The 12445-nt window shown below is 54.2% G+C and overlaps 1 protein-coding gene across 6 annotated transcripts in view; it reads right to left on the bottom strand.

The window, feature by feature from the left end:
* The window catches only part of ARHGAP39 (Rho GTPase activating protein 39), a 56991-nt gene that overhangs the window by 16181 nt on the left and 28365 nt on the right, over window positions 1–12445 (bottom strand). For 4 of the 6 annotated variants that reach the window (XR_014055906.1, XM_081497365.1, XM_081497364.1 and 1 more), the window contains 2 exons: window positions 8943–9026; window positions 128–1484 (listed from right to left, as the gene is read on the bottom strand). Coding sequence is in view for 5 of the 6 variants with exons in the window: in XM_081497365.1 (XP_081353491.1) it covers window positions 128–1484; window positions 8943–9026 (1441 nt within the window). In the remaining variant the exon portion in view is untranslated. The remainder of the gene's footprint in view (window positions 1–127; window positions 1485–8942; window positions 9027–12445) is intronic. The other 2 variants (XM_081497363.1, XM_081497366.1) reach the window with 2 other exon arrangements.

The following is a 12445-nucleotide window of genomic DNA, read 5'->3' on the forward strand; positions in this document are numbered from 1 at the left end:
TGCTGGCAGAGACCCCGGTGGCCATCTACCGTCTGTCCTCAGGCCTGCCAGGAACCGTGAGGCCACACCACGTCTCGGGGTGCTTACCTGCCCCACCCCTGCCCAGGACCCACCTGTGAGCGCCTACCTGAGAGGGGTGCAGGTAGGGCTCCGGAGAGGCGAGGCTGGTCTGCACAGAGACGCTCTTCTCGAGCAGGACCTGTGGGAAGGCGAGTCTGTCCAAGGCACCCCTCTGCCAGTGCTTGCTCTCCTGCTGGGCCAGCGCCTCATCCTCACTGAAGGCACGCACCACGGGCCCAGGCATGGGCAGCGGCACGGCCCCGTCACTCTCGTAGCCCGAGCCATCCTGCTGCGAGTCCCAGCTGCCCCTCTGCTTCATGTGCAGGTGGGCTTGCTGTGCCTCCCAGGCCAGCCGGGCCTGTGCCAGGAAGGGCTCAGCTGGGCCCCGGGGGCCCTCCCCGTCCCCCGCCTCCCCTTCCGCGCGCTTCAGGGGTACCAGGCCAGGTCCGCACAGAGGCCGCTCCTCCGTCAGGGGCTGCTGGCCCAGCGGGCCGCAGTCCCCGGGGCCCTCAGCGGGCGGGGCACTGGGAGCGTGGCACACGGAGGGGTTCCTGCTCTTCCTCTTGCGCGTGCTGGGGGAGTAGCCCGTCGAAGACATGGTGTCCTGCTGGCTAGACCAGGACATGGCATCGTCCTGGGCCTGGGGCAGGGGTGTGGGCAGCGGGGCGGGCCGCAGCTCAGGCCCCTCCATGCTGCTGTAGTCCCCAGACACGACCCCCAGCGAGGACGTGGCCCCCAGATGCTGGTCGCGCAGCAGGCAGGGGCTAGGCTGCAGGGACAGCGAGCCGCCCCCCGGGTGAGGCGTGTACTTGTGTCGCAGGCCTGCCCGCAGCTTGGGGCTAGAGCTGGCCTGCTCCACGTACACCAGCTGCCGCACGTATTCCTTGCCGGCAGGGCTGTACTCCAGGCTCAGGTAGCGCTCAGGGCACTTCTGCCTGGTGAGCACCAGCTGCTGGTAGGGCGACGTGGAGGCTGGCTTAGGTGGCTTGCGGGCAGGAGACCGCCGGGGTGAGCCAGCCTCAAACTGCACGTCCATGGGGGGTTCATCGTAGAGCGGGGCCTGGTACTCCACAGGGGGCTCCTCATAGAGGGGGGGCTCGTAGGCGTAGCGCGGTGAGGAAGGCTGCGAGTCTCCGGCGGGCCGGCGGGGCTGGGCCAGCAGCGGGGAGCAGCTCCCTAGCTCAGCCCGCTTTGGGAAAGGCGATGGCCTCCGCTCCGGGAAGAAGACGGGGCTGTCCGCGTCAGGAGTGAAGGTCTGCAGGCTGGGCGAGTGCTGTCCTCCAGAGGGTCTTCGGGAGCGACCCCCAGGCTGGCTGTCCAGGGCATAGCCATTGCCCTGGGGGGAGAGGAAGCTGGGCTCCCTGTCGGCAACTTTGATGAGCATGCGCTCCTTGGTGCCCGAGTTCCAGCGGAGAGAGGAGGTCCTGGTAGGGGGTGGGGAGCAGGTTACCTGAGAAGGTCCTGGGGGGGGCAGGTTACCTGGGGAGCTGGCCAGGGGGCAGGTTACCTGGAGGGAGCCCTGGGGGGAGCAGGTTACCTGGGAGGAATCCTGGGGGCAGGTTACTTGGGGGGGGTGTCCTGGGGGCAGGTTACCTGGGGGGGGGTCCTAGGGGCAGGTTACCTGGAGGGCATCCTGGGGGGAGGTTACCTGGGGGGGTCCTGGGAGGAGCAGGTTACCTGGAGGGGATCCTGAGGGGAGCAGGTTACCTGGGGGCAGGTTACCTGGGGGAGGTTACCTGGGGGGGGGCTCCTGGGGAGAGGTTACCTGGGAGGAGTCCTGGGGGCAGGTTACCTGGGGAGTTGGCCAGGGGGCAGGTTACCTGGAGGGAGCCCTGGGGGGAGCAGGTTATGTGGGGGGCGGTCCTGGGGGGAGGTTACCTGGGAGGGGTCCTGAGGGGAGTCCTGGAGGGAACAGGTTACCTGAGAAGGTCCTAAGGGGGGCAGGTTACCTGAGGGGAGTCTGGTGGGAGCAAGTTCCCTGGGGTGGGGGAGTGGAAATCTGACCCCCTTGCCAGCCTGGACCCATTACCACCCTCCTTGACCTCATGGGGGTCTGAGGTCAGGCCCAGAAGGCCTTGTCACTTCTCACTGTCCTCTTCACAGCCACCCCAGGGGCTGCAGGCTGTGGGGCCTGGTACTGCCGGGTGCTGTAATGAGCTGTGAACCTTTCACTGCTGAGGCCCTGACCCCGGGTCGTGCAACCTGGAGCAGCTGCCCCCCTGGCCTGGGAGCCCCCCTCACATACTTCCCAGGTCGGCCCGGCAGCCCTCCGGGGGCTCTCCTGCTGCTGCCCTTGGGGATGCTCCTCCAGGGCCCCTGTGAGAGGCTCTGCTCTGGTCCCAGGCCAGAACCAGGCACAGAACTACTCCTGGGCGGAAGCGCCGGGGGCCAGGGGACTCCCAGAGGCCTCTGTGGCTTTGGAATCCTGGGCTCAGCACCCGGCCCGCTCCCGCAGCACAGCACCTCTCAGGCCCTGGACTCCAACCACAGGCCCCTGTGAGTCCAGAAAGGCTGGCTGCCCTGCTGGCACTGCCCACTGTCACACTCAGCACTCTGCACCTAGACAGAGGCAATAAAACCGCTCCCCATTCCTGAGGGCACCCGTGGCCTCGGGGAGTTGTGTGCCCAGATCCTGGCCCCTCCACCTAGCAGGGGGCACCCGGGGCATTCAGGCTCTTCTGAGTCTCACTTGCCTGATGACAACATGGGGGACACTGCCCCTGGCAATACAGGGACTTGACCACACACCGTGCCCACCAACTAACGGTCAGCCCCATGTCCCACAGCTGTACCAGCCACGACAGGGCAGACCAAGAGGCCCGGAGCAGTGCGTGAGGCTCCCTGCTTCTGCCTGCCCCCTCAAGAAACTCCCAGCTTCTTTAAAGACTTCCTTCTAAGAATCCACCTACAATGCAGGAGACCTGGGTTCGATCCCTGGGTTGGGAGATCCCCTGGAGAAGGCAAAGTATTCTGGCCTGGAGAATTCCATGGACTGTATAGTCCACGGGGTTGCAAAGAGTCAGACAAGACTGAGCAACTTTCACTTTCTACATTTAGTATCTGGAAACTTTGTGTCAGTGTCTTGGCTTCACAGCACTTCTTCAGTCTGTGGTCTGACATATTTTATGATTTCTGGAAACTCCTGACCATATCTTTTAAAATATTACCTCCATCCCGCTTCCTCTCTCCTTCTCTGGGAGTCAGGTGCTGTCCTCTGCACTGAGCTCCACAAGGTTTCAGACTGTGTCCTGTGCTTCCCATCCCCTGGCCTCTCCGCACTGTAGACTTTTTTCTGATCTACCGTCTAATTTACTAAACTTTTAAGAACCCATCTACTGAGTTCTTAGTTTTTTTATTATAGTTTTTTCAGTTCTAGAATATCTATTGATATTTAACTTTTTTTTTTAACAGTACTTTGAGGTTCACAGCAAAACCGAGCAGAAAAAAATGTACATTTCCCACGCACCCCCGCCCCTACTCACACACAGCTTCCCCAATTATCAACATCTCATAAAAGACAGAACATCTGCTATCAACTGATGGATCAGCACTGACACATTATAATCAACCAAGGCTCTTAGTTGCTGTTAGAGCTCACTCTTACTGTTGTACGTTCTGTGGGTTTGCATGAATGTAGAGACTCCACCACTGCAGTGTTGTACAAATCATTTTCTTTGCCCCCAAAATGCACATGCTCTGTCTGTTCATCCCCCTCCCCAAATCCCTGGCAACTATTGATCTTTTCCACTGTCTCTGTAGGAGGCAAATCTGAAGCCAAATCAATGAGCAAATCTTTGGCCTCCAAAGAAGGTAATCTGAAAACCTACACACTCTGACTCCAGAATGTCAGGAGTGGAATCACACAGTGTACAGGCTCTCAGGCTGGCGTCTTTGCTTCGTGACATGCACTCAAGCTCCTCTGTGACTCTTCACGGCTGACAGCTCATTTCTTTTTAGTGTTGTATACACCATTGTCTGGGTGGACCACAGTTTACTTCTCTATTCACCTACTGAAGGACATCTTGTTTTGGCAACTATGAATACAGATGCTATAAACATCCGTGTGCAGGATTTGATATGAACATAAAATGTCAACTCCTTTCCGTAAATACCAAGGAGCAGTACTGTCAAATCATTTAGAGTATATTCAGGTTTTTAAAAATATATACTTTATTATTTATGGCTGAGTCGGGTCTTAGTTGTAGTACATGAAATCTGCATGGCATCATGCTGGGTCTTTCCCTGTAGTGTGAAGGCGCCTCTCTAGTCGTGGCACACAGGCTCAGCAGCTGTGGTGCACGGGCTCAGTACTTGTAGGGCATGGGCTTGGCTGCTCTGTGGCATGTGGAATCTTAGTTCCCCAACCAGGCATTGAACCTGATTCCCCTTGCCTTGGAAGGGGGTTCTTAACCACTGGACCCCAAGGAAGTCCCTGTGTTCAGTGTTAGCGGCTGCATCCTCTTGCGTTCCCACGGGCACTGAACTCGGGTTCTGCTGCTCGGCACCCTCGCCAGTGCCTGGTGTCAGAGTGTCTGCCTTCTGGCTCCTCTAATAGGCGTGCAGAGGTATCTCACTCTTGTTTTACTTTGCATTTCCTGCTGACAGGTGATGTGGAGTATCTTTCATATGCTTTCTGTGCCAACAGTATAGGTTCTTTGGTGAGGTGTCTGTTCAGCTCTTTGGCCTATTTTAAAAGCAGGTTGTTTTCTTACCCTTGCATTTTAAGAATTCTTTGTATATTTCAGATTACAGTCCTTTATCATTTGTGTCTATTGCAAATGTTTCCTCCTAGTTCGTCTTTCACAGAGCAGAAATTTTTAATTTTAACACAGTCCAGTTTATCAATTGTTTCTTTCATGAATTGTGCCTTTAATGTTATACCTAAAAAGTCATTGCCAAATCCAAGGTCATCTGGGTTTTCTCCTCTGTTACCTTCTAGGAGTTAGTTTTGTGTTCCCATTCAGGTCTGTGATCCATCTTGAGTTAATTTCCATGAAGGGTGTAAAGTCCGTATTCAGATTCACTTTCTTGCATGTGGACGTCCAGGTGTTCTAGCAATGTCTCTTAAGAGACCATCTTGGCTCCACCGCATTGCTTCTACCCCTTTGTCAAAGGTCAGCTGATGATATTTATGGTGGTCTATTGGTTGTCTCTCCATTCTATTCCATTAGTCTATCTATTCTTTACCAACACCACCACCCTGTCTTGCTTACAACAGCGTTATAGTGAGTCTTAGGACTCAGGTAGTATTATTCCTCCAACTTTGTCCTCCTTGAGTATTGTGTTGGCTGTCCTGGGTCTTCTGCCTCTCTGGAGAAATCTTATTATCACTTTGTCAATATCCACAAAATAACATGCTGGGATTCTGACTGAGACTGCATGGAATCTACAGGTCAAGTTGGAAAGAGTTGGAGTCCTTCCTCCACATTTTTAGTTCTTCTGTGATATCTTTCATCAGAATTTTACAGTTTTCCTTATATAGATTTTGTACATATTTTGTCACATTTACACCTAAGTATTTCATTCTGGGTAATACTAATATAAATGCTACTGTTTCCAACTTCATATTCCACTTGTTTGTTGCTAGTATATATGAAAGCAATGGACTTTTGCATATTTAGCTTATATCTTACTGCTAGCTACAACCACTTAGTTCTAGGAGTTTGTCAATTCTTTAAGATTTTTTACATAGGTGATCAAGTCATCTGCAAGCAAAGACAGTCTTATTTTTTCCTCCCCAACCTGTATACCCTGTATTTCCTTTTCTTGTGTTAGTGCATTAGCAAAGAGCTCCAATATGATGTTGAGCAGCAGAAGTCAGAAGGGAAACCCTTGCCTTGCTTCTGATCTTAGTGGAAAAGCTTTGAGCTTCTCACTACTAGTATGATATTAGCTGTAAATTTTTTTGTAGATATTCTTCATCAATATCCTTCATCAAGTTAAGGGAGTTCCTCTCTTTTTGGGTGGCGCTAGTGGTAAAGAACCCGCCTGCCAATGCAGGAGACGTAAGAGACACAGATTTGATCCCTGGGTTGGGAAGATCCCCTGGAGAAGGGCATGGCAACCCACTCCAACGTTCTTGCCTGGAGAATCCCATGGACAGAGAAGCCTGGTGGGCTACAGTCCATGAGGTTGCAAAGAGGACTGAAGCGATTAAGCACACACATATTCCTACTTTATTGAGTTTGTCTTTAAATTATGATTAGCTGTTGGATTTTATCAAATGCTTTTTTTGCAACTGTTGATACGATCATAAGTGAAAGTTGCTCAGTCGTGTCCAACTCTTTGCAACCCCGTGGACTGTACAGTCCATGGAATTCTCCAGGCCAGAATACTGGAGTCTTTCTCTTCTCCAGGGGATCTTCCCAAGCTAGGGATCGAACTCAGGTCTCCCATATTGCAGGTGGATTCTTCACCAGCTGAGCCACAAGGGAAGCCCAAGAATACTGGAGTGAGTAGCCTATCCCTTCGCCAGCAGATCTTCCCTACACAGGAATCAAACCAGGGTCTCCTGCATTGCAGGCGGATTCTTTACCAACTGAGCTATGATTTTTCATCTTCAGCCTACTGATGTAATGGGTTATATTGATTCTCAAATGCTGAACCAACCTTGCATACCTAGGATAAATCTCACTTGGTCATGGTATATAATTCTTTTTATATATTGGTGGATTTCATTTCCTAATATTTTTTTGAAGATTTTTACATCTATGTTCATGAGAGAGACAGGTCTGTAGTTTTCTTTTCTTGTAATGTGTTTTTCTGATTTTGATGTTAAGGTAATACTAGCTTCACAGAATGAGAAAGTATTCCCTCTGCATCTATCTTCTGAAAGAGATTGTAGAGAACTCATAAAATTTCTTCCATGTATGTTTGGTAAGACTCACCAGCGAACCCATTCAGAACTTCTGCTTTCTTTTTTGGAAGATTATTAATTATTGATTCAATCTCTTTTTAACAGATATAGACCTATTCAGATTGTCTATTTCTTTTGTGAGTTTTGGCAGACTGTATCTTTTAAGGAATTGGTTTATTTTGCAGAGGTTAACAAGCTTGTGTGCATAGACTTGTTCAGAGCATTCCTGTCCTCTCTGAGGCTCCTGAGGCAGTATCACGTCTTCTGGACTGCACCAACTGTCAGACCACAGTCACAGGTCTTGGCTCCTCTTGGATCTCTGACACCTGCGGAAATTTGGTCTATTTTGTTCTTGTACAGGCTGGTGTAAGGTAAGTGAATCCACCATCACAGAGAGTAGAAATCCCAAGTGTCCTAAGAAACCAATTGTGCAGTCTGGTCCTGTGCCTCTGTCCTCTGATTGAGCCACGAGTCCTAACTGTTGGCCCTGGTTAAGGCAGGACTGAGAGAACCAGGGTGAGAGTGAGCAGGGCTTGGGAGGCAGCTCCCTTCGGGAATTCAGCTCCTGGTTGCCCGAGGCTGCTCCTGGCCAGCCGCACAGACCAGCCAAGCAGAGAGGAGGACGGCAGGCAGCGCGCCCGCAGACCTGGAGAACCAGCTCTGGAGTCTGAGAGATCTGGGGCTGAACTCCAGCCTGTGGTTCCTGGGCTGTGGGGCATCACCTCCCACTTCCACCCTGTGTCCTCACGAGTTCTCACGAGGACTGAAAGCAGGACATGTGGAAAATCACGCCCTTGGTTCAGCAGGGGCACATGGGAGACAAATGCGGGCAGGGCTGCAGCAGCCAGATAGGAGGGTGGGGTGGTGACCCGACCCAGAGCACTTCCAGGAGCCGCGGCAGAGGCAGCCACGGGGCAGGAGGAAGGAGGTGCCGGCCCGTCTCAGGGAAACATGCCCCCAGCAGCCCAGACACGGCCTGGGTCATGGAGAGCCAATGCCCTTCAGTGCCCCCAGACCCAGCCAGAGTCCTGTCTTTCTCTGCCAGCCCCTGATCACCTCCCCTCCCACAGGACGACCCCTGGAGTCCCTCACCACCAACTCCAGTCCCAGCAGGAGGCCTGGCCTTCTCTCTCTGCCCCAATTCCTTGTCGGCTCTGCTGGGGAGGAGGCACCCGGGGGAAAGACCCCCTCCCACTGCCTCTCGCCTGTTATCAGGAGGCGCCTCCTCAGGGAAGCATTGCTCCATGCTCAGTGCCCTGAAAGAGCAGCAGGTAAACGGGACCTGGGACAGCCTCAGAGGGAAGCCTCCACCCCAGACGTAGGCCCCGCTCACAGGCCACGAGACCACATCAGCTCTCTGCCCACAAACCCCAGTCAAACCCGAGTCTCCCGGTGACCAGTGAGGACTCCCATGGACACAGCCACACTGCTGGCCCAGACAGGCTTAGATCCCTCCCTGTATCAACAAACCCAGTCTCGATCTCTCAACTGAGCAAACCGCCAAATCCCTCTCCCCAGGGGTCCAGCACCCCCGGGCAGCCCCCATCGGCTACAGGACAAGGTGCCTGCTCCAGCCTGGACACACAAGCTGACCAAGGGGTGGCCCCTGCTCAGCCTGCTGCTGCTGTGCCCAGGGTCCTGAGCATCGTATCTGGAAACCCCAATGTCCAGCAAGGCCAACCCAGGCCCGAGGGCGGCCAGCCTCCTTGCCCTACTCGGTGGGCACCAGTCTTCCTGACGTGGCCTGGAAATCACTCTGATGTGCCTGAGGCTCCAGGGGGGGACCACACACTAAGGAACCTCCAAGGGATCCACCAGGGCCAGTACCGTGGACACAACAGTGCCCCACACCGCACAGTGGCCCGACAGCCTCTCCTTGTGTCCCACGGGCCAGGGCAGGGCCCAGAGCACTCTGCATGTCCAGCTGGTCGCTTCCTGCTGGGCCAGACCCTTCTCCAGCTCACCCAAGGGCTACCAGGAAAAGCACTCGCAGCCAGGAGACGGCCAGGCCTGAGGCAGGGCCTACCTGCAGTGGAAAAGGTGGCCGTCTGTGCTGTAGTCCTGGTAAACCTCGTAGTCCTTCTCAAGGAGCACTCCTGACGGTGAGGAGCTGAAATGCAGCAGAGTGAACAGGAGACGTGAACACAAGTACAACCGCTTAGAGACATAACAGGTCCATAGCGCACGCCTCTCACTTCTCAGAAAGAGGGTGCGGTCCTCTAGTTCTCACCACAGCTCTTGCTGCAGGTCTGCCCGCACACAGGCAGGGTTTCTTGCACCCTCGCCACCCCATCCCACGGTGCCCCAGTGGAACGCACTGTCCTCACCCGGGATAGCCCCAGGCCCAGCAAGGAGCTGGAGCTCTGCCTGGTGGCCTCCGGGCTGGGCTCCAGGCTGGGCTGGGACCCAGGGGACACGGAGTGGGGTGCAGAATGGCTCAGGCCTGGTCGCCAGGCCCCCTGTGCTGGCCACTTCAGGCTGGAGGGCAGCTGACTACAGCCAGTGAGCCTCATCCAGCTCCAGTGGCTGGTTTTGTACAGCAGGTGGGCAACGAATGGTTTATAAACTGAAATTTTTTGGTGTGTGAAATTTACATGCAATTCAAATTCCAGTGTCTGTCAGGAACACGTCATGGGACCACAGTCCTGTGTGGCCACAGCAGAGGCCAGAGAAGGTGGCCGTACCACTCAGCACACCGCAGGTCCCAGTGTGCGGCCACAACTCAGCGGCCTGAGTGCCCCTACATGGCCGATCTGCCACCCACAGTGCCACGCCTTAGACAGACGGGGGCCTGGACGGCTCTGCCTTTGGGGGCGTGCAGGCTCTGTGCCGCTGGGCCAGAAAGACACACGGCCCTGCTCGAGTGTCTGCAAGGTGCACGGCAGTCAGAGCCCAGGACAGGAATCCCGTCACAGCAGCATTACTTCAATGAAAACGGGAGGGACCTGCACACCACGTGTGCGTCCCAGCGGCTCATGTTAGCCCATCAGGGAGAGCAAGCACGCTACTCACCGACAACAAGTATTAAACTCTGCCGAGTGCAGCGCTGAGCAGACGTGTCCAGAGGAAACAAGCCTGCTTTAGCCCAGCAGCCTCGGGGCACGGACAGTGCTTGGGAGAGCGGAGCACAGTGAGAGCCCGGTCAGCGGGGCCCGGCGGGGCCTGGGGCTCCTGGCGCTACTCACACTGTCACTGCACTAAGAAGTCATAGCTGAGCTTGACAGGACTGGAGAACTGGCCTTTGCGAGTCATCTCTGTGGAACGACTACAGGTGAAATCACTACCAAAGAAACTGAGGAAACACCTAATTCAGTCCAACCTGAAGTGCAGCTGAGATGGGTCATGACTGACCATGCTTACAACGTGCACTGGGGACCAGCACAGGGTGCAGGCTGGCGCTGAGGGGGCGCGGCGAGCCCCAGCAGCAGGCAGGCGCTCAGCAGCCCATCGTGAGCCATGAGGCAGCAACACAGGCCACCAGCATCCTCCGCCCTCCTAGACTCGGCTGTCACTGATCCCACAGTTTTGTGTCAAAAACAGATGGGAAGAATCCCAACTTGACCCACTACACAGCAGTTTAAAAGCTTGAAAAAAGAAAACTTTGCTGCAATTTTTAAAAAACTCATGGCCTAGACTGAAATTTTCTTTCTTTTTTTTTTTTTTGGTGCCGAAACCTGGGAACGAATACTGAAATTTTCTGTTTGAGAAAAGATTCTACTCAAGTACTATCATCAAACATCTAATGTGAGGGTTTTTTTTCAGATTTGACAATGTTTCTCAATGAATTCAACCTAAAATTATAAGGCAAACAGTGCTTATATGAGACATCAAGACTGCAACAGAGTCACTTTGATGACAATGGATGTCTGAGTCACAAGCACCATCAAGCTGCTTTAGCATCTCCTCAGGCTGCAGAAATTGGAACAAGAAACAAGATCCCCATTCCCACACAGGAGACATGCTTTCTGAGCTACACTACTGGTTCCAGACCAGTGCAATAAAGCCCGTCACACGAATGTTCTGGTGTCTCAGTGCAAACAAACATTATGTTCACACTGAACTGTAGTCTATTAAGCATGCAAAGCCACCTGGGTTTTCTGAGGAGCTGGAACTCCAGGTCTTCAATGGTAGAAGGAAAGCCCACAATTAGCTAAGATGGTCGTAAATACCAAGGGAGACAGGAATGTTTCCCAGCGCTGAGGCTTGAGAGGTGATGGTCCCTGAGAGAGCACATGGACAGCGTGGCCGGGGAGAGAGTGGCACATGGTGTGGGTGGATGCAGGCTGCAACGTGCAAGAAACCACTAGTTAACACAAGACACATAAGCAAATACCTCTGGACCAAGGCCAGGAAAGAACTTTTTAAACAAAACATTAAAAACAAACAAGGTGAAAATTACAGTGAACTTGCTTGCATCAAAATCAAGGGCTCCAGGGACCCATCAGCAGGCATGAGGGGGTCTGTGAGGAAAGGCCACCTGCACACTGAGCAGGAGCAAGTCTGCAGAAGCAGCCACCTCGCACCCGAGGCTCTGCCTGCCCAGCACTCGCCTCAGGCCCCCAGTGGGCCCCAGAAGCAGAGCGGGGGTGCGGGCTTCCCCAGGCTGCGGGGTGAAGGCAATCTCCTGGGGGGCACCCAGGAACATGCTGGGCAGCAACACATGTGTGCGGCACATGGGAACGCATGGGAGGAAGGGGCAGGAAGGGCCTGGTCTGGAGGAGCCGAGGTGACACCACATCCTCCACCAAGGCCAAGTGTTAGGACGGATGAAGGTGACCAGATCCTAGAGGCCCCTGAGGAGGAAACACACCTAACACAGCAAGAAGGACGGCTGTTCAGGGGCAAATACTAACCATGGGGGAGTGGCTGACCCTGGTTCCAAAGCACAAGTCAAGGCAGAAAGCATCAGCGATACGACACAGGGAAACGTGCTGGGAACACCTGACTGCAAACCTGCCTGCAGCCGACCCACAGCTTCCACGCAGAAGGGTGGCAGCAGTGCAAGACAGGAAGAAAGGACAGACCACTTCCACCACCCGGGGGACTTCACCTCCAGAATCCATATGTCTCGGCAGATCAAAACAATTAACATATCTGACCTAACAAACACACAGAGAACCCTAGAGCTAACAGAGAAGAGAAACTGTCTGCCTTGGCCGGCAGGGTGTCGTCCTGTGCATCTCCGTGTTCTTGCAAGGACAACAGTCCTGAGGAATCAGGGCCCTACCCACTGCAGGAGGGCCCATCTCAGCTTAACCAATGACATCCACAACAACCCTGTGTCTCCAGGTCACATTCACAGGTGCTGAGAACAGGACGCGGCAAATTGAACCCACAAGAGACACAGAAACATACTGGATAGGATTCCCCATCCATTCACACTGAGAAGCCTAGTAAGAGAAAGGGATGTCCCAGCCTGACGCACAGTGTCGCAGGGCCAGCAGCCTGGGCACGAGGTCGAGCCTCCCTGGCCCTGCCTCCTAGGAGAGAGCAGCCAGCTTAGGACAGCTGGTGGAGTCACAGGCAACT

Source organism: Giraffa tippelskirchi, chromosome 6, assembly GCF_054371585.1.
Source record: "Giraffa tippelskirchi isolate mGirTip1 chromosome 6, T2T-mGirTip1v1.2.pri, whole genome shotgun sequence".
NCBI lineage: Eukaryota > Metazoa > Chordata > Mammalia > Artiodactyla > Giraffidae > Giraffa > Giraffa tippelskirchi.